The sequence below is a fragment of the Taudactylus pleione genome, unplaced genomic scaffold (genome assembly GCF_031769625.1).
Source record: "Taudactylus pleione unplaced genomic scaffold, aTauple2 ptg000644l, whole genome shotgun sequence".
Taxonomy (NCBI): Eukaryota; Metazoa; Chordata; class Amphibia; order Anura; family Myobatrachidae; genus Taudactylus; species Taudactylus pleione.
The window spans coordinates 1,197,934-1,225,256 of record NW_028285046.1 but is presented as its reverse complement, the minus strand read 5'-3'; the positions used below and the strand labels follow the sequence as shown (position 1 = coordinate 1,225,256).

At 46.3% G+C, this 27,323-nt stretch overlaps 1 protein-coding gene across 1 annotated transcript; it reads left to right on the top strand.

Moving 5' to 3' along the window:
- Positions 1 to 323: 323 nt before the first annotated feature.
- On the top strand, positions 324 to 15,730 carry LOC148478928 (uncharacterized). Its single transcript, XM_088455190.1, has 3 exons — positions 324 to 381; positions 7,707 to 7,770; positions 12,523 to 15,730. Exons 2-3 carry the CDS (start codon positions 7,734 to 7,736, stop codon positions 13,860 to 13,862), a joined length of 1,377 nt encoding a protein of 458 aa, XP_088311316.1. The 5' UTR covers positions 324 to 381; positions 7,707 to 7,733; the 3' UTR covers positions 13,863 to 15,730.
- The last annotated feature ends 11,593 nt before the right edge of the window (positions 15,731 to 27,323 follow it).

Below are 27,323 nucleotides of genomic sequence, written 5' to 3'. Positions count from 1 at the left end.
CAATTGCCTCTGCTGCCAGTGCCAGGTGTCTGATAGAGTCACCATAATACTCTTGTTAACAAATATAACTCCTATTTGATATTTCCAGAAAGAACTACAAGTCCCATGATCCCTCAGGGTTATCAACTTAATTTCAACCCATAGTGCAGATTCTTTATGAAATAGAATAGCGAGGCAGTGAATGCTGGGAAATGTAGTTTAAAACTCGTTGCTTTCCCTGTCTAGTACCAACACGTTAGACCATAGTTCCCATAATGCCAGTGAGGTGTGTGAGACCTCCGCTGGAGAACAGTGGCACAGCGCTCGGCCTCCTCCGTTCTCAGGTTGGCTGTGACCTCCTCCCACATGTCCTGTACAAAGGCTGTTCTTCAGTGGCAGCAGGTAATGACTTTCATTGTGCACATTTTCCTGCATAAAGTGCGCTGGGCAATAATAATACCCCTTGTAGAATGAACTCATTTTTCTTTAACAAGCTACAATTTTAGAATGCTGATTACATCCCTCATGTCATTGCTCTATAAAATGCTATTGCCAAATAATGCAGATTTACATTTGCACAACCTCACAGCCATTATGATTAAACATGCTTTATGGCACAGTGAGTAAAAAGGTCCCTTGATATTATGATGCTCATGCTGCACTTTATAGCAATGTAGGCATCTCCAAGCACTGACAATTCTGCACTGAAGAGTATCCACCACCATACAGCACTGTACAATGATGGTGAGTATCTCTATACACTGATAATGATCACACTGCACTGTATAATGATGCTGAGTATCTCTATACACTGATAATGATCACACTGCACTGTATAATGATGCTGAGTATCTCTATACACTGATAATGATCACACTGCACTGTATAATGATGCTGAGTATCTCTATACACTGATAATGATCACGCTGCACTGTATAACGATGCTGAGTATCTCTATACACTGATAATGATCACATTGCACTGTATAACGATGCTGAGTATCTATACACTGATAATGATCACGCTGCACTGTATAATGATGCTGAGTATCTCTATACACTGATAATGATCACGCTGCACTGTATAATGATGCTGAGTATCTCTATACACTGATAATGGTCACACTGCACTGTATAATGATGCTGAGTATCTCTATACACTGATAATGATCACGCTGCACTGTATAACGATGCTGAGTATCTCTATACACTGATAATGATCACGCTGCACTGTATAACGATGCTGAGTATCTCTATACACTGATAATGATCACGCTGCACTGTATAACGATGCTGAGTATCTCTATACACTGATAATGGTCACACTGCACTGTATAATGATGCTGAGTATCTCTATACACTGATAATGATCACACTGCACTGTATAATGATGCTGAGTATCTCTATACACTGATAATGATCACGCTGCACTGTATAACGATGCTGAGTATCTCTATACACTGATAAAGATCACGCTGCACTGTATAATGATGCTGAGTATCTCTATTAGGGATGTGCAGGCTCGGATAGGTTCGAGTTTGCACGTGGAGTTCGGATTTTTCCCTCCAAAAAACAAGTCCAGGAATGATGATGTTCGTCCATGTAAGATGACGTTTTGCCTCGTTCTGAGTTCCGTTTTTTTGGAGGGAAAAATCCGAACTAGTCCAGGAATGATGATGTTCGTCCATGTAAGATGACGTTTTGCCTCGTTCTGAGTTCCGGTTTTTTGGAGGGAAAAATACGAACTCCACGTGCAAACTCGAACCTATCCGAGCCTGCACATCCCTAATCTCTATACACTGATAATGATCACGCTGCACTGTATAATGATGCTGATTATCTCTATACACTGATAATGATCACACTGCACTGTATAATGATGCTGAGTATTTCTATACACTGATAATGATCACACTGCACTGTATAATGATGCTGATTATCTCTATACACTGATAATGATCACACTGCACTGTATAATGATGCTGAGTATATCTATACACTGATAATGATCACGCTGCACTGTATAACGATGCTGAGTATTTCTATACACTGATAATGATCACACTGCACTGTATAATGATGCTGATTATCTCTATACACTGATAATGATCACACTGCACTGTATAATGATGCTGAGTATATCTATACACTGATAATGATCACGCTGCACTGTATAACGATGCTGAGTGTATCTCTATACACTGATAATGATCACGCTGCACTGTATAATGATGCTGAGTATCTCTATACACTGATAATGATCACGCTGCACTGTATAATGATGCTGAGTATCTCTATACACTGATAATGATCACGCTGCACTGTATAATGATGCTGAGTATCTGTATACACTGATAATGATCACACTGCACTGTATAACGATGCTGAGTATCTATACACTGATTATGATCACACTGCACTGTATAATGATGCTGAGTATCTCTATACACTGATAATGATCACGCTGCACTGTATAACGATGCTGAGTATCTCTACACTGATAATGATCACGCTGCACTGTATAACGGTGCTGAGTTTCTCTATACACTGATAATGATCACGCTGCACTGTATAACGATGCTGAGTATCTCTATACACTGATAATGATCACGCTGCACTGTATAACAATGCTGAGTATCTCTATACACTGATAATGATCACGCTGCACTGTATAACGATGCTGAGCATCTCTATACACTGATAATGATCACGCTGCACTGTATAATGATGCTGAGTATCTATACACTGATAATGATCACGCTGCACTGTATAATGATGCTAAGTATCTCTATACACTGATAATTATCACATTGCACTGTATAACGATGCTAAGTATCTCTATACACTGATAATGATCACGCTGCACTGTATAACGATGCTGAGTATCTCTATACACTGATAATGATCACATTGCACTGTATAACGATGCTAAGTATCTCTATACACTGATAATTATCACATTGCACTGTATAACGATGCTAAGTATCTCTATACACTGATAATGATCACATTGCACTGTATAACGATGCTAAGTATCTCTATACACTGATAATGATCACATTGCACTGTATAACGATGCTGAGTATCTCTATACACTGATAATGATCACGCTGTATGTATAACGATGCTGAGTATCTCTATACACTGATAATGATCACGCTGCACTGTATAACGATGCTGAGTATCTCTATACACTGATAATGATCACATTGCACTGTATAACGATGCTAAGTATCTCTATACACTGATAATTATCACATTGCACTGTATAACGATGCTAAGTATCTCTATACACTGATAATGATCACATTGCACTGTATAACGATGCTAAGTATCTCTATACACTGATAATGATCACATTGCACTGTATAACGATGCTGAGTATCTCTATACACTGATAATGATCACGCTGTATGTATAACGATGCTGAGTATCTCTATACACTGATAATGATCACGCTGCACTGTATAACGATGCTGAGTATCTCTATACACTGATAATGATCACATTGCACTGTATAACGAGGCTAAGTATCTCTATACACTGATAATGATCACGCTGCACTGTATAACTATGCTGAGTATCTCTATACACTGATAATGATCACGCTGCACTGTATAACGATGCTGAGTATCTGTATACACTGATAATGATCACGCTGCACTGTATAACGATGCTGAGTATCTGTATACACTGATAATGATCACGCTGCACTGTATAACGATGCTGAGTATCTGTATACACTGATAATGATCACGCTGCACTGTATAACGATGCTGAGTATCTCTATACACTGATAATGATCACACTGCACTGTATAATGATGCTGAGTATCTCTATACACTCATAATGAACATAATGATGTTGGGTATCAATACATTGATAATGAACATAGGAGCTAATTAAGACCCGCTCGCTAGGATGCGTTCGCTCATAGCTGGCTGATTGTTGTTTTCTGCGCATGCACACGCATCGCAATGTGCGTGCGCAAACCACTGCGAGAGATCGGGAAGCGTTCACTTGCTGCGCATAGACAGCCCAGCAGATTGAGTGACAGAAGAAGTCGTTTGTGGGTGGTAACAAGTGCTGGCCGCTAGAAATAGGGGAGTGGAGGTGTGAACGCAGGCATGCCTGACCGTCCTAACGCCGTTGCAGAGGCGTGCATAATTAACAGGCAGCGTCAGTATACACGTCAGGGTATAGTCAACCTCAAGTACTGCAATCGCATCCGATGGTGCTCAATGTACCAATGGTTTCATGCACTTCCAGGAGATGATGTGTACAAGTGGGCATCTTATGAATGGCTGGTGGGCGTCTGCATACTCTAAGTGATCGCACACCAAGACATAGTGGGCGTGCTAATGCCTTGCAGTGCTATCGCCTGCCTTGCTGGGCATGCAATGGATTTGCATACGCTGGGTACGAGCAAATGCATCTAGCGAGCAGGTCTGAATGAGCTCCATAATACTGTATAATGATGCTGAGTATTTATACACTGATAATGAATATGATGCACTGTGTAATGATGCTGAGTATTAATACACTGATAGTGATCACTCTGCACAGTATAGTGTCTACACTGATAATGAAAATAATGATGCTGAGGGGTAAATTTACTAAAGTGAGAGTTTTTAGAACTGAGTTTTAGAAGAGATGTTGCCCATAGCAACCAGATTGTAGCTATTATCTTCTAGAAGGTGCTAGTTAAATATTAAGTAGAATCTGATTGGTTGCTATGGGCAACATCTCTTCTAAAACTCACTTCTAAAAACTCGTACTTTAGTAAATGTACCCCTTAATATCTATACACTGATAGTGAACACAATGCACTGTATAATGATGCTGAGGGCTATATTTACAAAACGGCAGCTTTTGTAGGTTGTAAATGAAACCTGAAAGTGGCACACACATTCAGTGAAATAAATTGGCTTAACACTGAATGTGAGTGCTTCTTTTAAGTTTCAGCTCCAACCCACTGAGAAGCGGCAGCTTACAAAAGCAGCCGCTTCATAAATATAGCCCTGAATCTCTCTATACATGGATAACGAACACAGTGAGTCTTTGTTAATCAAGTGTACATTGCTGAAAAAATTGTGTGTACAGAAAAGATGTGTATATACATAATTATGCAGAGTAGTACACATCTCGAGGTGTGACGGCCCCTACGAGCACTCCTGGATCATTACTAGTCACCATCGTCAGTGAGTACTTTCAAACTGCTGTATACTGGGTGCAAAATATGCGCCTGTATTTTTATTTACATCCAACTGTGTATAGTTTGCATTTGCATGAACGCAACCTCAGTGAACTACACTTACAGGAGAGCACTCTGTTAGGGATGCAGTCGGGATGCCGACGGTCTAAATGCCGACCATCGGCATCCCGACTGTCTAATCCCGGCAAGTGTCTAATGACCGGTGTCGGATTTCGACGCCTGTCATTAGACCTACGCCGGGAGCCTGACACCCGGCTTACTGATTGAAGGCAAGCCGGGCGCTGGGCGCGGACAGCCGCGCGCGGGGGGAGGGTTAGGTTATGGGCTTCCGGGGGGGACTTAGAGTTAGGCACCCCCCCGGGAGGTTAGGGTTATGCTAGAGGAAGGGGGGGTTAGGGTTAGGCACCCCTCCAGGAGACTTAGGTTTAGGCTGGGGGGAAGGGGGGGGTTAGGTTTAGGCACTTAGAGGTTGGTTAGGGTTAGGCATTTGGGGGGGAGGTTAGGGTTAGGCACCCCTTAGAGAGGGTTAGGGGTGGGAGGTTAGGTTATTAAATAGAAAAAATACTCACCTGGCGGGATCTTCACTGCCGGGCCCCCGCTGTCGGCATTTGAACCATGCGGCCGGCGGTAAAGCATACTGATTCCCTCTGTTACAAGCCAGTTCCGTTTCTTTGGTGGTAAATTTAGCTGTGATCGCAGTGCCTGTGCTTTGCTCAGTCTTATGTGCACCTATTTCTGGAGCATTCACACAAGATACATTCCACAAACGGACATACGGTCAACTCTGCATCAGCCCCAAAGTACTGTAGAATAATGTTGAGTAGCTCTCTACACCGTTAAAATTTAAAAGGTGACATTTAGAGCCTGACACCGATATTCATGTAGCTGAGAAATTATTTGCAACTGGGCATACTCGAAAAGTCCTGAAGACCCCTATGGTGCATCTGTATGCACAACGATACTATTGTGCTCTGGAGAGACGGTATCAGATATGGGGCAGGAGAGTAATTGATGGTCATGACTAGGAGGTGACCTGACGTTTAAACAAAAAAAATGCGTACCATGGGTGTGTTATGGGAACGTCGTAGGCATGTCAGTGAAAGCGGCTACGTTCTCAGTCACAGAGCCGCTTCCGCAGAGGCAGCGCCGGTCCAACCATTAAGCATGATACGCTGACGAGTGGGGCATCGGGCACCCTGCACAGCGCAGAGTTTAAAACCCCACCCACCCGCCTTACCTCCGCCTCAAACTGAAGTAAGGGGAGAGGGAGGGGAAAGGGAGTGGGGGGTGGTGCGGGGAGGCCCACGAGAAATGTGCAGCTTCCCAGCTGTAAATAGGTCTGTCTATCCCTGCGCTGAGGCCATGTTCAGATGGAGATACTGCACCTGCCATAGGGCTCGTGCAAGTGTCGATGGTGGACATGATGATGATATGTCAAGATCACCGGTGGTGTTATAACATGAAGAGACTCTGAAAGTGTGTGTCTCAGTGCTTGCACGCTAGTGCGCATGGGCAGGACATTATGATGTTACACGGAGGGGGAGGGGCCACTAACACCTGGAAGTACAGCACAGTACAGCTCAGGATGCTCCGGGTGGCTGTACAGACTGCCAAATGCACGGGCTGTGGGACAGTGATGGTGCTGCCTGCAGAGTACTGCTCTCTGGGCCTGATTCAGACCCGCTCGCGAGCGCTGAGCACTCGCAAGCGGGTTGATGTTGGCCCAGTGCGCATGTGCACGACGGGCAAGCCGTCGCTCCGGGTCTCTCTACAAAAGGGGCGTGCTGTCGATGGTGAGTGACAGCACGCCCCCTTTGGTGGGCGTGCCGGGGGCGTGGCTGCCCAGATGGAGGCGTTCCCATGGGAACGCCTACCTTTTGGGGCCGGCCCCACTGACATCACAAGTGATGTCAGTGGGAGTGCTCTGATAGAGCCGAAAGCACTCCAGGGCTTGCGGCAACGAGACCCTACCACAAGGGTCTTGTCGCAAGCCCGATGGTCGCGATGGTCTTGACCATCGCGACCATCTTCCTGGCCGCTCGCTATAGCTGTGGGTGGTCACCCTCAGCTATACGAGCGGCCAGGAGGCCGCTCTAAAAATGAAGAAGGATGGCCCTGATTCAGAGCGAGCGCTCTGTCAGAGCGTCTGGCTCTGAATCAGGGCCTCTGTGCGATGATACCACTCGCACACCCCTTGTTACGGCCCTGCACATGGTGGAAGGCTGAAGCTAGCATTTGCATATTATTGGACTCCGCAAAAAAACACAATAGTGTGCACTTGTAAATTAGGACCTTAGTATGGTTATATTATAGAATAGGGTGTGTGTTAGTCCATAATAAGAAAGTGTACAAATGTTCTGATAATTTACAGAATTCTTGTAGATGGTTCGAAAAGTACCCCCTTACTGGCTGCTGAATTGTACATAACCATATTTACGTACACTTGGCTACAATAATGCTACTGTAGCTTATGCTGACAATTTTGTAATTAAACATTACCCTTTTCTTAGCAGGAAGGAAAATCCTGAGAAACACTCATCATGGACAGAATAATTGAGAAAACCACAGATTCCTATGGTAAGACAGTGTGTATTTTACAGAAATAAAGTCATGCTCATCATAGTGAGAACCTAGCCTGTTTATAAGCCGGGCATACAATTTTTTAGATCTGGTGCGGGATGCATGACGCATGACATTCAGCCCGCCACTGTTCCCATGCATGCTGGTATGCATGAACAAAATCACAAAGGACAGCTCTGTCGATAAGAGCTGTCCTTTGCGAATGAGGAAGACCCTCTAGTGTCATTCTGCGCATGCACAAGGGAGGATGCTGGGAGGGATCCGATTGGATTCCTCTTACAGCACTCTCTGAATAAAAGCCTATAGGCTTCAATAGGGTAACAACAGCTGAAGAATGGCATTCTGGGGCTTGGTGCATATGAGAAATGCGGTCAAACCTGCATTTTGGGGGTTTGACCGCATTTCTCCTGTTGCTGCATCCCACCCCTGGTCAGTAATGTGCCAACAGCATCTGTATTTTGTTTCAATAATGCTTTGAGGTGGAAGCATTAACATATACACCAAATGTATAGGTGATGTCCACCTTACTGCCGATTTATTTAGCCTCTACAGCAGCGCTTTTCAAACTGTGTGTTGCAGGTTGGTTATACACAGTGACAGTGGGGTGATAACAGCACAGGCCGGGTCCCGCAGGATGTGCTCCATCCAATCAGCAGAGCATAAGAGTGTGCTTTCCCGCTCTCTTCCCTGCTCTAGTACATGCTCTGGCTAATCGGCAGGGCAATGGGAGGAGAGTGCGCTCAACCCCCTGCTCCACTGAATACTGCCCAGGTTTGTCAAAACAAAGTTCCATCTGCCCTCTGGCTTCCTGCAGCATAAGAGAGGAGACAGGAGCCGGCAGGCAGCTGCAGCAGGACAGATGTCTCAGCATCATGTAGTCTGTCACAGGAGCAGGCAGTCGCATACTCAGTCGGATGGGAGACTTAGGCTGGGTGCACACTAAAGGATGTGTGTACCCAGCAAGGCGAGTGACGACCCCCCCTGCTGACGGATCGACATATCGAGCGGCTGGTACACATTAGATGATCCAATGCCCGACTGCCAGATATGTCGACCCCTGCCGCATCCTGCGGCATGGGGATGTCAGCCGCATCGACAGGTTGGGCTGCATGTAGGGCCGACCTGACGATGCGGCTGATGACCCCACGGGAGTGCGCGGCGCCTGACATAGAGCGTACACCCTTAACGATTTTGACGATTGTTGTTCCGATCCATCAGAATCGGGCAAATCGTTCAAAATATCGCTAAGTGTGCACCCAGCTTAAGAATAAATGAAGAGGAAAGGAGTCCTAAGGTAAGTAAACTTCAATGATTAATGGGAACATGGGGGATAGGGTTGTTTGGTATGTAATGAACCATTGGTAGTGTTTGCTTTGGGTACAATACATTTACAGAATATTCATTTTTGTGTCTTGAAGATTTTGTGTCCTATATGTGAATGTCACTCTTCAGTGTATCACAGCAGAAAAAAGTTTGAGAACCACTTCAATGATTGCCCTAATCATTAAAGTTTCTGTAAACTTTAACATTAGCACAATGGTTGTTCAGAAGCCCAAGTCACATTCATGATTTCCTCATCACTCAGCATGACATTGTTTAGTTTCCAATTAGTAAGTTTGAATATGTAGCTGATATAAATCCTTGCGTTATGGTCCTTTCTTTTGTGTTCGGATTGCATACCTCCCAACATAGGAGGCAGTGTGTGGCTGCAAGTCACTTGGAGGCTTTTTTACCGAAAAAATAAATTTATTTACACAGTGTACAGCAGTGCTACACCTGCCAAATCCCCTCAAGTCGGGATGAACACCCTGAACGTGATTGTAGTACAGTCTTAGAAAACGGTGATTGTCTCACCGAAAGTGATGCCGTTGGGAAGTATATGACTGTACCAGTTGGGCACTTGATGGCATGCTAACCCCATTTCAAGGATTCATCATGATTTATCTAATAGACTTTTATAAAGACATATACTTGTATATACACACTACCCTTCAAAAGTTTGGGGTCACTTAGAAATTTCCTTATTTTTGAAAGAAAAGCACTGTTTTTTTCAATGAAGATAACATTACATTAATCAGAAATACACTCTGGGCCTGATTCAGAGCTGGACGCTATTTGCGGCCGCTCGTTCAGAAAAAGGGGCCGGATATTTAAATAGAGCGCTCGCTCTTTGAGGTCTGTTGACGCCTCTATGTCTGAACGAGCGAACGAAACATGCGCTCGCTATTTTTTAAAAAACGCCCCCTGGCCGCTCGCATCATACGTCATCTCCGCTATTTATTAGATTAATCGAGTACATCGAAAGGCATCTGAACTGCTCGCAGTGCTTGTGGTAGCATTTTCCTACCGCAATCATGCGAGCAGTTCAGGCTAAAAGACAACCAAGTGACGTGGTCGATGACGCTGCTTTGTTAATTATGCACACCCTTAAAACGACCGTTTTGACCGTTTGGCACGCCTGCATTCGGATCTCCACTCCCCGTTTTCAAGCACCTTCCCCTGTTACCACCCACAAACGCCTCATTCTGTCACTCAAATTAGCAGGCATTCGCTATTTTGCGAGCAGACAATTTCCGACCGCAATGACTGGTTCGCGCATACGTATTACAACCCATACGCATGCGCAGTTGTGCGAACATCGCTCGGAGCGAAAGTGCGGCCGCTTACGAGCGGCTATGAATCAGGCCCTCTATACATTGTTAATGTGGTAAATACCTATACTAGCTGCAAACGTCTGTTTTTTAAAGGAATATCTACATAGGTGTATAGGGGCTCATTTCCGGCAACCATCACTTCAGTGTTCTAATGGTACATTGTGTTTGCTAAGCGCGTTAGAAGACTAATAGATGAATAGAAAACCCTTGAAAACCCTTGTGCAATTATGTTAGCACAGGTGAAAACGGGTTTGCTCGTTAGAGAAGCTATAAAACTGGCCTTCCTTTGAGCTAGTTGAGTGTCTGGAGCATAACATTTGTGAGTTCCATTGTACTCTCCAAATGGCCAGAAAGAGAGAACTTTCATGTGAAACTCGACAGTCTATTCTTGTTCTTAGAAATGAAGGCTATTCCATGCGAGAAATTGCCAAGAAACTGAACATTTCCTACAACGGTGTGTACTACTCCCTGCAGAGAACAACACAAACAGGCTCTAACCAGAGTAGAAAGAGAAGTGGGAGGCCCGCGGTGCACAACCGTGCAAGAAGACAAGTACATTAGAGTCTCGAGTTTGAGAAATAGATGCCTCACAAGTCCTCAACTGGCAGCTTCATTAAATGATACCCGCAAAACGCCAGTGTCAACGTCTACATTTAAGAGACAACTCCGGGATGCTGGCCTTCTAGGCAGAGTGGCAAAGAAAAAGCCATATCTGAGACTGGCCAATAAATGGAAAAGATTAATATGGGCAAAAGAACACAGACATTGGACAGAAGAAGATTGGAAAAAAGTGTTGTGGACAGACGAATCGAAGTTTGAGGTGTTTGGATCACACAGAAGAACATTTGTGAGACGCAGAACAAGTGAAAAGATGCTGGAAGAGTGCCTGACGCCATCTGTCAAGCATGGTGGAGGTAATGTGATGGTCTGGGGCTGCTATGGTGCTGGTAAAGTGGGAGATTTGTACAAGGTAAAAGGGATTTTGAATAAGAAAGGCTATCACTCCATTTTGCAATGCCATGCCATACCCTGTGGACAGAGCTTGATTGGAGCCAATTTCCACCTCCAACAGCACAATGACCCAAAGCACACCTCCAAATTATGCAATAACTATTTAGGGAAGAAGCAGGCAGCTGGTTTTCTGTCTGTAATGGAGTGGCCAGTGCAATCACCAGATCTCAACCCCATTGAGCTGTTGTGGGAGCAGCTTGACCGTATGGTACACAAGAAGTGCCCATTAAGCCAATCCAACTTGTGGGAGATGCTTCAGGAAGTGTGGGGTGAAATTTCTTCAGATTACCTCAACAAATTAACAGCTAGAATGCCAAAGGTCTGCAATGCTGTAATTGCTGCAAAAGGAGCATTCTTTGACGAAAGCAAAGTTTGAAGGACAAAATTATTATTTCAAATAAAAATCATTATTTCTAACCTTGTCAATGTCTTGACTATATGTTCTATTAATTTTGCAACTCATTTGATAAATAAAAGTCAGTTTTCATGTAAAACAAAATTGTCTGGGTGACCCCAAACTTTTGAACGGTAATGTATAAATGTTTACATAGAAGGTCTCTGTACATCCTGTGCCAGTGCCTGCTACACACAGCAGTTACACAGTCAAGTAACAACATTATGCTTGTGGTCCTAGAGAAGACTATTTCAGGTACAAACAAAACTCCTGCACCCCATCTGCCTTACACTTGTTACATCTTATACCAGACATTAATATTCACATTTATTTTCCTACAATCATTGCAGATGAACGAATCATTTTGAGATGAGCCCCTATAAAGAGCACCTAGATTTAAAAATAAGGGTGATCAAATATTTAAATATGTATGGTAAAATTCCAAAATGCTAGATTTTATGATGTCAGGCATTACATAATACACTTGTTATTTTATTGCATGCTCACCACTGTGCTTATAAATCCTAAATCATAACCTTACTTGGAATATCTTCAGCTCTGAAGTTTCTGAAAGTTTTGCATATTTGTAGCGTGTTGTTCTTTCCTATAAAGCTATTTTCATGTAGAATTAGAGGCCTTTTCTCAGACTACTTTCTAACTCCATTTGTTGTTGTTGTGTGTTTTTTGCAGACTGTAACTCTCTTTGTCGGGATAAAATAGGGGACTCTGAGATTGATATCTATTGCACAGGTTGGACAATGGGAGAGACCATTCCTCCTTATTACTCCACCGATAATAATTTCACAGCTCCTGCCAATGCTGCTAAAATGCCACTAAGAGAGTCTGTTGTTACAGACAATCCCACCACTGCCAAGGACATAACAAGTCAAGAAACATTAGGAACACAAACTACCACAAACTCTACTGAGAATTTTTCCACTACCAACAGAAAACCTGTTGACAAAGAAGCCACTCCTTCAAAAAACAGAGAGAGTGGAAAACACTTTTGGGATAAACCAAAGTATATCTGTAAGCACTTAAACCAGAAAGAGCAGAAGAATTACATCTGTTTCGAGTGTGGAAAAAGCTTCATCTACCGGTCATATCTTGTGGTCCATCAACGAACACATACCGGGGAGAGGATGTATGCATGCAGAGAATGCGGAAAGGGTTTTACTCGTAACTCTTACCTAGTAATACACAGAAGATCTCATACAGGGGAGAAACCATTTCCATGTGGAGAGTGTGGGAAGAGTTTTACAAGTAATGTAAGTTTGGTTAAGCACCAAAAAACACACAATGAGGTAAAACCATATACATGTATACAGTGTGGTAGAAGCTTCACAGATAGTTCTAACTACGTCCGACACCAGATAATTCATACAGGGGAGAAACCTTATGCTTGCACTTTATGTGGGAAGAGCTTCACTAGGAATTCTCACTTAGTTTTACATCAGAGAACCCACACAGGGGAAAGGCCATATTCCTGCTCTCACTGTGATAAATGTTTTACCAGCAGCTCTAACCTTGCCAGCCACCAGAAAACACACTCCGGGAAAAAGCCATTTGTATGTAAGGAATGTGGGAAAAACTTTACTCAAAAATCTTACTTGGCCACTCATATGCGAAGTCACACTGGAGAGAAGCCGTTTGTCTGTGATTGCGGGAAGCGCTTTGTGGTACGGTCTTCTTTGGTCAAGCACCAGGCGAAGCATACTGGAGAGCGCCCCTTCGGATGTAACTTGTGTAGCAAAAGATACATACGGAGGTCTCATCTCAATGCTCACAAGAAGACACATAAAGCTGAGAGGCCTCATGGTTGCCCTAAGTGTGACAAGACGTTCACTCGACGATCACATCTCCTGGTTCATCGGAGAAGCCACAAAAGAGAGAAACCGTACCCATGCATAGAGTGTGGTGACAGCTTTACATGTAATTCAGTTCTACTCACACATCAAAAAACCCATCAAGTTCTCTTGAGGAATGTGGTAGAAGTACATAAGGAGGACGAACAGTACAAAAATAAATAGATCACAAGGGTCCCAAATATGTTAAATTCAGCGACTATGCGCTAAGTAACTGCACCTCTACCCTCTGTTATACAGAGAGGGATTTTTTTTTCACTTACTGTTTGTTTGTTTTTGTCTGTGTTTTTTTTGAACATGTAACAAAGCTTTACGTATAATAATACCGCATTTTGACCCTGTTTTAATGTTGTAAGTTTAATGTACACTGCTTCATGGGGGGTTTGGCCTTCATGAGCTCTGCCCCACAAGCTTACTTGCTACCAGTTTCTCCAGTTTTTTGCATGCCCAGTTTTTCAGTTATATGTTTCATGTCTTCAGAATAACGAGAGCTTGACTTTGGAGTGACCAAAACAGTTCTATGTGGCTGGGTATATCTGGGGGAATGGGTATGTAATGCTGTCGGGATGCCTCCTGTCAGAATACCAACAGCGGCATCCCGATGGTTGGTATCCCGATGGGTTGGGTAAGTATACTTACCCTTCCTCCGCGAACTCTCCTCGTTAGTGCCTAAACCTAACCCCCCCTACCCTCAGTGTTGCCTAACCCTAACCTCCCCCCAGGAAAACCTTACCCCGCTACGCTCCCTAAACCTAACCCTCCCTTCCCCGCAGCTAATGCTAAGAGCACCCCGGACTTACCTCATTTGGGCTGGCGTTCCGGCGTCGGATTAAGATAGGCGTTGGTATTTCGCTGCCTAGCTTAAGTCCCTTGTCGGGATTCAGCTGTTGATATTGAGACCGGCGGCATCACGGCCGCCAGTCTCATAACTACCTCCCATATCCGGGGTAATAAGACTTTCACTGTACAGTTTACTTTGGGTGTAAAGTAGCTTCTAAGAATGACATGATAATAGATGCTCTTTTCTCTGAAAGACAAGAGAAGAAAAAAACAAAAACTGGTATAATTAGAGAGACCCCAAGTGTGTAAAGAATACAGAAAAAACTGATTGCACTTTCTAGGCAAGAAAAATGGAAAAAGAGTGACAGTTCAGTGTAAAGTATAGAAATATAGAGGGTGACTCCCAGGTAAGCTGGCTCTCAATTCGAATGCATTTATGTATGTGCCTTTATCATGAGGCCTTACATTTGCCAAAAATATATATGTGCCTTTATTATGAGGCTTTAATTGGCATACATTACATTTGGGGTGAGCGTTTGGGCGCAGGGCCCCCGAAGCTGCTCTGGCTGTGCCTCCTGAGCGCATCACCACTTAATACACATAGTTACTTTTCACATCACTTTTTTATGTTTGTTTATTATTCATGTAATTTTTCACATATATTTTAACCCCTTAACACTTAGTAATTACTTGCACACTTCTATACTTTACACTGCACTGTCACTCTTTCCATTTTTCGTGTGATGCCCTGGGGGGGTCCTGGCCTGGACGTTATTTTGGGGTGCTCTGCGCCCCGAACGTGAACCGTTTAGTGTAGGGACTGCTAGTGACAGAGAAGCCTTGACGAGGCCTAGCAGCCTCCCATGTATTTGCAAATGCATGCAACTAATATCTCTGAAATTCTATTACCATATAGTGTTCATATATTGTTGCTAGTATAATTCAGTGTGCTGAGGAACAATAGGGGGTTAAACCCCCCTCTCTTTTCTACTTGGTATGACCCTTCCCTTTCATGCACCTGAAAATAGTACTACCAGATTGATTGAGCAGCTGCCATTTTTTTGTTTGGAGTTTTGTATTATATAAGGTTTCACACCTCCAAATTTAAACACAATTGATCTATGAACTGAAGGGAAAGTAAATTATGCTGAGAATACATTTGTTTGTTTCTGTTTTGTGAAATCACTTGTTTTGCCTCCTTTTAGGTCATTCTGTTTTTAATGTAAAGTTTGATTATGAGAGTCTACTATCATAACCACAGGAGCTATTGTGCATCTAAAAAAATAAATTCATGATTTATATCCTTGCTTTTCACTACACTTTGTCCATCTGTCAACAAGCTTTCATATTCCGTCATTAAAAAAATGTTTTAGGCTGAGCTGCGAGCCACGAATGCACCGCTGTCCTCACCTCTTCTTCAGATGTGAATCTTCGTCCTCTTAGGGCTTCTTTCAGGGGACCAAACAGGTGATAGTCTGATGGGGCAAGATCAGGACTATAGGGAGGATGCTTTAACACAGTGTTGGCTAACCTTGACACTCCAGCTGTTGTGGAACTATATATCCCAGCATGCCCTGCCACAGTTTTAGCATGCCCTAATAGCAAAACTGTAGCAGTGCATGCTGGGTTATGTAGTTCCATAACAGCTGGAGTGTCAAGGTTAGCCAACACTGCTTTAACACCTCAAAACAAGGATAATCAGTCGTGGACGTGGATGGGCATCCGGCTCCTTCTTCATGGCTGAAACTTGTGCGACCTTTTTTGAACTTCTCTATCCATTCATACACACTTCCTCGCGACAAAACACTTTCTCCATACTGTGCACAAAGTCTTCGATAAATATCGGCTCCAGACACACCCTCAGACCCCAAAAAACTAATCACTGCATACCGCTCTTTCCTGAAAATCACAAGTGGGGCAGCCATTTTTTCTTGCAGTACAGTAACAAATGAAATGACGTAATACGCTCAAACCTGCACAGCAGTGACTGGGGAGACAGCGACCTAGTACGGAAGGTGTTGATAAGACAGTGCGGCCAACAGAAGTTTTATTATTACTGGAGTGCGGTTAATTTTTGACTCACCTTCGTGTGTGTGTGTGTGTGTGTGTGTATATATATATATATATATATATATAATGAGATATGGTAAGAACTTACCTTTGTTATCTATTTCTACGAAGTCCATAGGGTTCCACAGGATACCTTGGGGTATAGGTGTGACGTCAGTCATCGGGCACCATAGAGTTAAGCTTTCGGCCTCCCAGGATGCACTAGGGTCCCCATCCTATACCCCGCCCCCGAGCCAAGGCACCACAGTTAGTTACCAAGCCATAGGCCGGAGGAGGAGAAGGAAGAGAGAGAAAAAAGATCTGGACACACGCAAGAATCACATTCTCACCAGAGGGAGACGGAAAAACCAGTGACCAGATCAAAGCCCATCTGCAGCACAGGTGCGACAGGGCGGGAGTCCTGTGGAACCCTATGGACTTCGTAGAAATAGAGATAACAAAGGTAAGTTCTTACCATATCTCATATTTTCTACTTCAGGGTCCATAGGGTATCCACAGGATACCTTGGGGATGTCACAAAGCAGTATCCTTTAAGGGTGGGGACGCTCCTGTGCTGAAAGGAGAATCTGCTGCCCGAAGGAAGCATCCTGAGAGGCGAAGGTGTCAAACCTGTAATACCTCACGAAGGTATGGACAGAGGACCACGTAGCAGCCTTGCAGATCTGGACTGCAGAGGCACCACGTCGAGCTGCCCACGAAGGACCCACAGACCTAGTGGAATGAGCCTTCACAGAAGGAGGAACCGGCAGGCCTTCATGAAGATAAGCTTCAGAAATAGCCATACGGATCCAGGCTGCCAAAGTTTGCTTTGAAGCAGGCCAACCCTTTTTACGGAAGCCATAGAGGACAAACAAGGCGTCCGACTTCCTAAAGGAAGAAGTGCGGTCAACATAAGTCCTTAAGGCCCGCACAACATCCAAAATGGCCTCACCCACTGAAAGACCAGGTGAGTTAAAGGCCGGAACAACTATTTCCTCGTTAACATGAAACTGGGAAACAACTTTGGGAAGAAATTCAGGTCGAGTGCGGAGCACTGCCCTGTTCCCATGAAAAATCAAGAAAGGGGGTCTACAAGAGAGAGCCCCTAAATCAGAAACACGTCTGGCCGAAGCTATGGCCAGAAGGAAAACAGTCTTAGCTGTTAGCCATTTAAGATCCACTGAGCCCAGTGGTTCAAACGGCGGTCCCTGGAGAGCCCTCAGGACCACAGCCAAATCCCAAAGTGCCACAGGTGGAACAAAGGGCGGCTGAATGCGGAGAACACCTTGCATAAAGGTGCGCACACCCGGAATTGTAGCAATCCTACGGTGAAACCAGACAGACAGGGCCGAAACCTGTACCTTCAAAGAAGCAAGGCGAAGCCCATGATCTAGTCCCGCATGTAGGAAGGCGAGTATCCGAGACAGACGAAATTCCCGCGGTGCATAACCTCTCGGTTGACACCACTGGAAGAACGTATGCCACACGCGATGGTATATCCTCGCGGAAGACGGCTTCCAAGCTCGTAACATGGTACGCACCACAGAGCTGGAAAACCCCCTGGACCTCAGCATGGCTGTCTCAACAGCCACGCCGTCAAAGACAGCCGAGTCAGGTCCGGGTGAAGACAGGGACCCTGTGACAGAAGGTCCGGTCGTAGCGGCAACCACAGAGGACTGTCCACGGACAGACCTTGAAGGTCTGAGAACCAGTGCCGTCTGGGCCACGCGGGAGCTATCAACAGGAGCGTCCCTCCTTCCTGTTTGAATTTCCGGATTACCCGTGGAAGAAGGGAAACCGGAGGAAACAGGTCACCAGACAGACAGAGCATCCACCAGAGACGCCCCTTCGTCTCTTGTGCGAGACCCGTACACCGGCAACTTGTTGTTGTGCCGGGACGCCATGAGGTCGATCTCTGGAAGACCCCATCTGTCCACCAGCAGTTGAAAAACGTCCGGGTGCAGGGACCATTCCCCCGGATGAACGTCCTGGCGACTTAGAAAGTCCGCCTCCCAATTTAGCACTCCCGGGATGAAGACCGCTGATATGGCCGGAAGATTGCGCTCCGCTCATACCAGGATCCGAGAGACCTCCACGAGAGCTGCCCGACTTCGGGTTCCTCCTTGCCTGTTTATGTAGGCCATGGTGGTAGCATTGTCCGACTGGACCTGTACCGGACGACCCTGGAGAACCCGATGTGCCTGCCGGAGAGCATTGAAGACCGCACAGAGTTCCAAGATATTGATTGGAAGCTCCGCTTCTGTCGGCGTCCACCTGCCCTGGAACAAGTGTGGACCCGAAACTGCTCCCCAGCCCCGAAGACTGGCGTCCGTTGTCAACAGGACCCAATTTGGAACCCAGAACGGACGTCCCTTGCTGAGATGGGTCGTCTGTAACCACCAGGCAAGGGACAGGCGAACCTCCGGGGTGAGCACAATCGTTTGGGACTTCAGAGACTGAGGCAGTCCGTTCCACTTGGACAGGATCGGGTGCTGCAGAGGTCTGGAGTGAAACTGGGCATATTCCACCATGTCGAACACCGACACCATGGAGCCCAGTAACCTCATCGCCAAGTGTAGAGACACCCGGCAGCTGTGGAGACAACTGCGCACCCTCGACTGTAAAGCAGAGATCTTTTCCCCCGTCACTAAGATCCTTTGCTGTCCTGAGTCCAATAAGGCTCCGAGGTGCAGAATCCGGGATTAGAGTGGACTTCTGCCAGTTGATTAACCAGCCGTGCCGTTGCAGTAGTGCAGAGAAGCCGCCATGACCGCCATCACCTTGATGAACACACGTGGTGCTGTCGCCAGGCCAAAAGGTAACGCCCGAAACTGGATGTGGTCGCTGCGGATTGCAAACCTGAGGAACTGTTGATGGCGCGAAAGAATAGGGACATGCAGGTAAGCGTCCTGTATGTCCAATGACACCATGTAGTCCCCAGGTTCCAGCGCCAGAATGATGGACCGTAGGGTCTCCATCCGAAACTTCGGCACCAGCAAAGACTTGTTGAGAGCTTTGAGGTTTAGAATCGGACGATACGACCCATTGGGTTTCTGCACCAAAAAAAGATTTGAATAGAAACCCTGGCCCCTCTGGGCGAATGGAACAGGCACTATAACTCCAGCCTGGAGCATAGTGTGCAAGACCTTCCGCAGCTCCGTGGCCTTGTTCCGGTCTGATGGTAGACCCGTGGTGAAGAATCGAGCCGGGGGTCTGTGCCGGAAAGAGAGGGCGTACCCTTGGGAGACCACCTCGAGAACCCAAGTGTCTGTCGTGGTAACCGGCCAACACCGGGCGAACTGCAGCAGGCGGCCTCCCACTTTGGGATCCCCCAAAGGGAGGCCCGGACCGTCAGGCCGCAGGCTTGTCATCTGGCTTAGGGGCCGGACATCTGGTACTCCATGCCTGCTTGGCCGATTTCTTAGGACCAGCCTGTCGAGGAAAAGACTGTGGTTTGGGCCTGCCCTGGGACCTATAAGACCGAAAGGACGATGGTCCCGAACCAGAAGGAGCAGCGGCCGACGGGAGACATGCCGATTTGGCTGCCGCCAGCGTGGCCACAATCTTGTCCAGATCCGGACCGAAAAGAACTTCTCCGGTAAATGGCAACGCCTCCAAACCCTTTTTGGAATCAGCGTCCGCCTTCCAGGATTGGAACCACAAGGTGCGACAAGCAGCCACCGCTGCTGAAGAAATCCGAGACACCAGGGTACTGATGTCTAAGGCCGCCTTGTTGATATAAGTGGCCGAATCACGGAGATTACCAATCAACTCCGCCTGATCGGCCGGACAGCCGGAATCAAAAGACGCCTCTAATGAATCCGCCCAGCGCTCCATCGCTCTAGCAACCCAGCAAATGGCCATAGCCGGCCGTGCTGCCCCCCCCCGCAAGGGAATAAGCGGACTTCAGGCAGATCTCCACCTTGCGGTCCGTAGCATCCTTAAGGGAGGACATGGATGGCATCGGCAATGTGGCACTACGGACAAGACGGGTCACATGAGAATCCACCTGTGGAGGGGATTCCCACTTTGCAAAATAATTATCCGCGAACGTATAAGCCACCCCCAGGCGCCTTTGCGGCAGGTAACGTTTGCCAGGCTGTTTCCACGCCTCCTCTAAATGGTCCACTAACTGACCCGAAAGAGGAAAGACTGTGGCATCGCCCTTCACATCTTTCAAAAAGGCATACTTGGATTTAGCCGTTGGGGGAACTTCGTCCTCAATCACCAAGGCTGTGCGGACTGCCCGAATAAGTCCAGGAATATATACTTTGGACTTAGCATCAGCGTCCTTAGTATGGAGAGGTTCCTGATCGTAAGGATCCAGAATCTCCCCATCATCAGACGTCCCTTCGTCATCCTCATAAGGAGCCGACAGAGACGCCACCGGCCGTTTATGTGGCCGCATCACAGACTCCCCCTGCAACACATCCGACAAGTGCTGTACAGAACTAGTCAGGGAGTTAACCCACGCCGGCTCTGATAAACCGGGAGCGGGGAAATAGGGAGACTGTGGGGTACCACCAATTGTCGTGGGAAACCCTGCATGGGTGACGACACCACTGACTGCTGGGACAAACCCATCTGCGTAAACGCGGCTGCGGAGCTAACTGGCCCACTAAGGTCGTAAGCGCCTGAGCGAAACAAGCCCAGGGCGGCTCCTGTACCGGTGCTGTAACCGTAATAGGCCGCGTCATTGACAAACACTGCCGGCAGAGGCCCTCCGCGCTACCCTCCGCTAACGGTACTTTACACGTAGTACACTGTTGCCGGAGGGTAAAATCACTTTCAGACATGATGGCACCAAGTATGTGACCCCTCTCACCAATTATATATTAAATAGGCGAGAGACCACCCTGCAGCACCGCACCGCAAGGGCTTAGCAGAAAGGACAGGGACAGTAATAAAGCTGACAGAAGAAAAGTTACAGGCAGCAGCGCTAGCACAGTCACATACAATGCAAAGAAAAATCAATTCCTGCACTAACAGCGCTGATCGCTCAACTACGCAGACACAGGGCCTGGTAGGACACAGCACTGCATACACAGACCTGCCACAGCGGAGGAGAGGTATGCGGGGGGACCCAGACCATGATGCTTCCGTCCAGTGCTTCCAGCAGCATTCACCATGCGTTGAGGAAAGATGGCCACCGAGGAGCAGAGAGGAGGCTGGCCTGGGGGAATAGCGCTGCTACAGGACCAGTCGGCAGTGTGCAGAGAGGGCTGTGTGCAGCGGGGGAGGCGCCGGCTGTGAGACAGGGAAGGCGCGCTCCCCTGGCATGCATTTAACCCCCGGGACTCCGCTGCGCTACCGCTCTGCTGCGGTCCGCTGTCCCAGGGGGGTAGTGGAAGCGCAGGTTCTTACCTGGCTCCACGCTGCAGCCAGTCCCCTGGGAGCCCCCTGCCTGGGGACTCTGGACCATGTAACAGCGGGGACCCACCGCGGGACCCCGCTGCTTACCTTGCTGTCCCCCTTGAATCCGGCCATGGTCCGGAACATCTGGGGTCACCGCTAGCTGTGACCCCAGATGCTCACCAGCATCCCTGGATCGGTACCGGCGTTCTGGTACCGGCGGGGGTGTAGGGAAGACAGCATGGACGTCAGGACTGACTGTCCATGCTGTACATCCAGATGTGCAGCCACAGCTGCATGAAGAAAAGCTTCAGGGGCTCTTCTAGCCCCCACTCCAACAGGTGCACCCGACTCCGGCCGGGCACCAAACGAAACTGAGGTGCCTTGGCTCGGGATATAGGAGGGGGACCCTAGTGCATCCTGGGAGGCTGAAAGCTTAACTCTATGGTGCCCGATGACTGACGTCACACCCAAGGTATCCTGTGTATACCCTATGGACCCTGACGTAGAAATATATATATATATATATATATATATATAATAATTGTCACTAGGACTCTGACGAAGTCCTATTGACGAAACGTGTAGGGGCGTGGCCTAGCGTTACATTCTACATGGTATGAGACTGCCGAGGACACCACTCACTGGCTCCCGGAGACTCGTTTTATTTGTAAAAGTTTTTACCTGCGGTGTGTGACCGCTCTTTCCGGTACGTGCTTCAAGACTTATGGTTTTATGTACTGGATATCAATAAATGTTTTGGAGATAATGCACTATTAGGCGCTCCCTTTGTTTATTTTTTAGCATATATATATATATATATATATATATATATATAGGACGACATTTAAGCAAGCTGGAACTTAAATGTGTTTAACGTGTCATTGGAAAGGTGTATGGGTATGCCAGAGATTCTATGGAGTGGCACGCCTCTGAGGGATGCCACTCACAGACTGACTACATGAATCTTATGCAGTGTCTTGTCCCAGGAATGCCATAATGTTCTATTAATATCTAACATAATACTAAGCACTTTAACATGATTGACTGAACTGTTCATTTCATTTATAAAGAGAGTCAAAAACTCTTGTAATCAAAATTGACAAATATAATATAAAGGCAAAACAACTGATATCTAACATCTAATCATTCCGAGATCAAACTTACTATACACTAACAAATGAGGTTGAGCATTGTGTGGTTGAATCCAATCTGACTAACTGTCTGTCTAAGCATTATATAACTTCCCGTTAGTGGGCAGAGAAAGCAGTAAGCCTTGTGCCTGGATGTCTGCGATCTAAAGTTTTAGGGCGAGATTCAACTAGCCCCAATTAATTATCGAGGGTGAAAAGGGAGGTTTCCGCATGCTTTATCGCCCTATACTATTCAATTAGGCACCTTTTTCCCCCCGATACCTGTGTCAACACCCGTTAAACGTACGTTATTCAATTTGCCGCTGTACTTTACCACAGTCTATTTGATCCCCCAGCGAATTTATTAATCCCCGAAGCCGTCACCTATAGGCAGGGCCCCGTTACTTTTGGAAGGTGGGGAAGAGTAAGGGGGCCCTGCTAATAAGTGCCGGCTTCTCCCCTTAGTAAAAAAAAAAACAACAAAAAAAAAAACATATTTGCTGTGGCACTGTGAGCTGTGGAGGGGGGTGTTGTGAGACCCTCAGCCAGGGGCAAATCCAGGTGGGGGGCGTGCAATCAGTGTGATGATCGCTCCCAAGCACAGGAAGGGGAGAGGAGACTGTTAATCAGCAGCAGTATTCTCCCTGGTCACACACACTGCAGCCCAACACACAACACAGAGCATTGACATCATCTCCAAGTGCTAATTTGTCCATGCTGGAAAGGGACCCGGGTCTAATGACCCGGGATACCCATTTCCCCTGAGCCCCACCCAGGTCCTTCCCAGGTAAAACCCTGCTAGATACCAGGGTTGGATTCCCGGGACACTGGACCCAGGTTGTCCCATTTCCACTGCCAAAAATCCCAGGTTCATGCATGCATGCTCACGTGTAATAACCCGGGATTTTGAGGTTAGTGGAAAAAAGGGGTATTAACATTTAGTTTTGGTTTTCCCTCATGGCTATCAACAGCATCACATTTTTGTTGTCTCTCCTGAAAGTGCAGAGAAGGTATTTCAGAAGTGTTATATACCTGATGTAATGCTGAAAGCTTTATTTAAAGTTATGGGGTTACATTCCCTTACCTCACCCTGTAGTAACACATTTGACATCCCCCTCCCTCACCTGTGTAATAACACATTCCCCTTCCATACCTGTGTAGTAACACATTCCCCTCTCACTGCTGTTGTAACACATTTTCCTCTCACTTCTGTAGTAACACATTCCCTTCCTTCACTATTCAAATAGGGGAGCCGCCCCAAATGCCAGTGATGTTTGGCAGCACTTGGGATGACAGTGTTTGAATATGAACTGTGCTACAGCCTCGATGAGACAGTCAGGCAGGACATTGCACAGGGGGAGGAAACACTTTAGCCCTTTTCACCCTGTTAGTAGACAAATTTAGAAAAATCCCTTCTTATTAGTTACCTTACGTCATGGAAGGAATATACTCCCTGATTTTCATATTTCTTGGTCCAGTGGTTTGGGCTAGGCATTGATGAGTCAGTCAGGACATTTGATTTTGGTTATACATTTAGACTAGCTGATGTACCCGGTTTCACCTTAGATATTTACTGTTTCCATTTCCATCTCACCACTCCAGTAACACATTAATCCCTCACCTCTAAAGTAATGCATCACTGCTATAGTAAGACATTATCCTCCCCCGCCCGTGTTGTAACATATTCGACATTCCCCTCTGGCACCTGTGTAGAAATACAATCCATCCCTCACACCTGTAGTAACACATTACCCTCACTCACATTTGTAGTAACTTATTATCCACCCTCACCTCTGTAGTAGCATATTAAATTTCCTCACCTCTGTAGTAACACATCACCCTCGCTCCCCCTGTAGTGACACATTCCTCTAACATTTGAAAATTCCCTCCCTCAACTGTGTAGTAAAACATTTTCCTCCTTCCCGTGTAACATTCCCCTCCCTCTATAGTAACACATTCCTCTCCATCAGTATATTAACACATCCCCTCCCCCACCTCAATAGAAACACATTCCCCTCTCACTTCTGTTAACACATTTTCATTTCACCTCACCCACATTCCCTTTCCTCACTATTCAAATAGGGCAGCCACGCCAACTGCCAGTGACGCTTGGCACCTGTGTAGTAACATATTTCCCTCCCTCACCTGTGTAGTAACACATTCCCATCCCATACCTGTGTAGTAACACATTCCCTTCCCTCACCTCTATAGTAATATTCACCTCTATACTAACAATTTCCCTCCCACTGCTGTTGTAACACATTTTCCTCTCACCTCTGTAGTAACAGAGTCCCTTCCTTCACTATTCAAATAGGGGAACCACACCAACTGCTATTGATGTTTGGCAGCACTTGGGATGACAGTGTTTGAATATGAACTGTGCTACAGCCATGATGAGACAGTCAGGCAGGACATTGCACAGGGGGAGAACATATTTTAACCCTTTTCACCCCCTTAGGAGTCGAATTTCAAAAAATCCCTCCTTATTGGTTACCTACTTCATGGAAGGAATATTCTTACAGATTTTCATGTTTCTAGGTCCAGGGGGTTGGGCTGGGCGTTAATGAGTCAGGACATTTGAAAATATATATATATGTATCGTATATACTCGAGTATAAGTCGACCCGAATATAAGCCGAGGTACCTACTTTTACCACAAAAAACTGGGAAAACTTATTGACTCGAGTATAAGCCTAGGTTGGGAAATGGCAGCAGCTGGTAGTGCCCCCAGTAGTAATCCCTCCTGGTAGTGCCCCCAGTGGTAATCCCCCCTTTCAGTGCCTCCAGTAGTAATCCCCCCCTGGTAGTGCCCCCAGTGGTAATCCCTCCCTTTTAGCGCCCCCAGTAGTAATCCCCCCTGGTAGTACCCCCAGAGGTAATCCCCCCTTTTAGTGCCCCCTGTAGTAATCCTCCCCTGGTAGTTCCCCCAGTGGTAATCCCTTTGAGTGCCCCCTTTAGTAATCGCCCCCTGGTAGTGCCCCCAGTAGTCCCCCCCCTCCCCCAGTAGAGAGACGTAATAAGAATAAAAAAAAAAAATCACTTATCTGAAACTCCTGCTCCTGATCCCGCCGGTAACAGCTCCCCCGGCCGCTTTGCATGGGAGAGACGTCATTACTCATGACGTCTCTTCCATTACCCACTGCAATAGCCGGAAGATGGCTCCCGCAGTGGGAGTAGCAGCAGCCGCTGAGAGTCTGACAGACTCTCAGCGGCTGCTGATTACAGCAAACACACAGCTGCCGGCTCCGGCGGCTGTGTGTTTGTGCTGTGTAGCGCTGACCGAACTCCGTCCGGTCAGCGCTACACTTCACTCGAGTATAAGCCGAGGGGGTACTTTTTCAGCACAAAAAATGTGCTGAAAAACTCGGCATACTCGAGTATATACGGTAGATAGATAGAACAGCAACAAATGGACCTGACTGGCTGAGTGTAGGAGCGGCTCTCTCAGCCAATCAGTGCATCCTTATTCATCTCTATGGAGAATGACTGTTAATGACCCTGACATTCACTATAGGGCTTAGAGCTAGTTCGATTTTTTTTTTTGCCAACACTCGTGGATGCCTACCTGGATCGAAGAGGACCTCATCCCTGGATTTTATTGAAGTGGTGACCGAATGATGTGTGGGGAAGTGGTTATTTAATCAATTTTGATAACATTCGGTGTGTGCACTGGTCTTTATTTTAATATTTACAGGCAGACCACGGGTGCCAGCAGGCCCTTAATGTCCGGGCATGCTGGTACTTGTGGTTCAACTTGTGCCATCATGCTGGGGCAGGCTTGAACCCAATATTTTTATTGGGGGGGGGGATGGGTGTCCTGACTTCCAGCCACAGGCTGACAAGTTTGGGGCTGTTTAATGCTATGGCAGGGGGATCACACGCTGTGTGTCTACCTGCTGTAGTGTTATCCACCTAGCTGGCTCTGGTGTGGGTTATTGGAAAATAGGGGGTACTCCACACAATTTTTCCGCCCTATTTTCCAATACCAGCCCAGTCTTCGAGGTCCAGGGCTGGTTGTTTTTGTGTGTGACCCCATACATTTTTTAAATGTAACTATTCACTTTTAAACATAACAAAGCCTGCATAGATCATGCTGATCTATGCAGTGCTTTCAATCCTCCACAGATTGATGGCGAACTGAAGAATGTCTAAGCTCTGGTTATCACGAAGATGACTTTGTTATATACAGTTCTGCTTGTATATTATATTCCTAAAAATGTCTCTCATAAAAATATGAAAATAATATATGAAGAACATATGGCAAATCGTTTTTTAATTTAGTTAAATGGAAGCAGTCTTACATTCCATTTAA

Excerpts from the sequence above, each read along its gene's own strand:
- LOC148478928 (XM_088455190.1), top strand. The coding sequence starts at position 7,734 with ATGGACAGAATAATTGAGAAAACCACAGATTCCTATG. Across the intron at positions 7,771-12,522 it reads GAAAACCACAGATTCCTATG|ACTGTAACTCTCTTTGTCGG; the intron begins GTAAGACAGTGT and ends TGTTTTTTGCAG.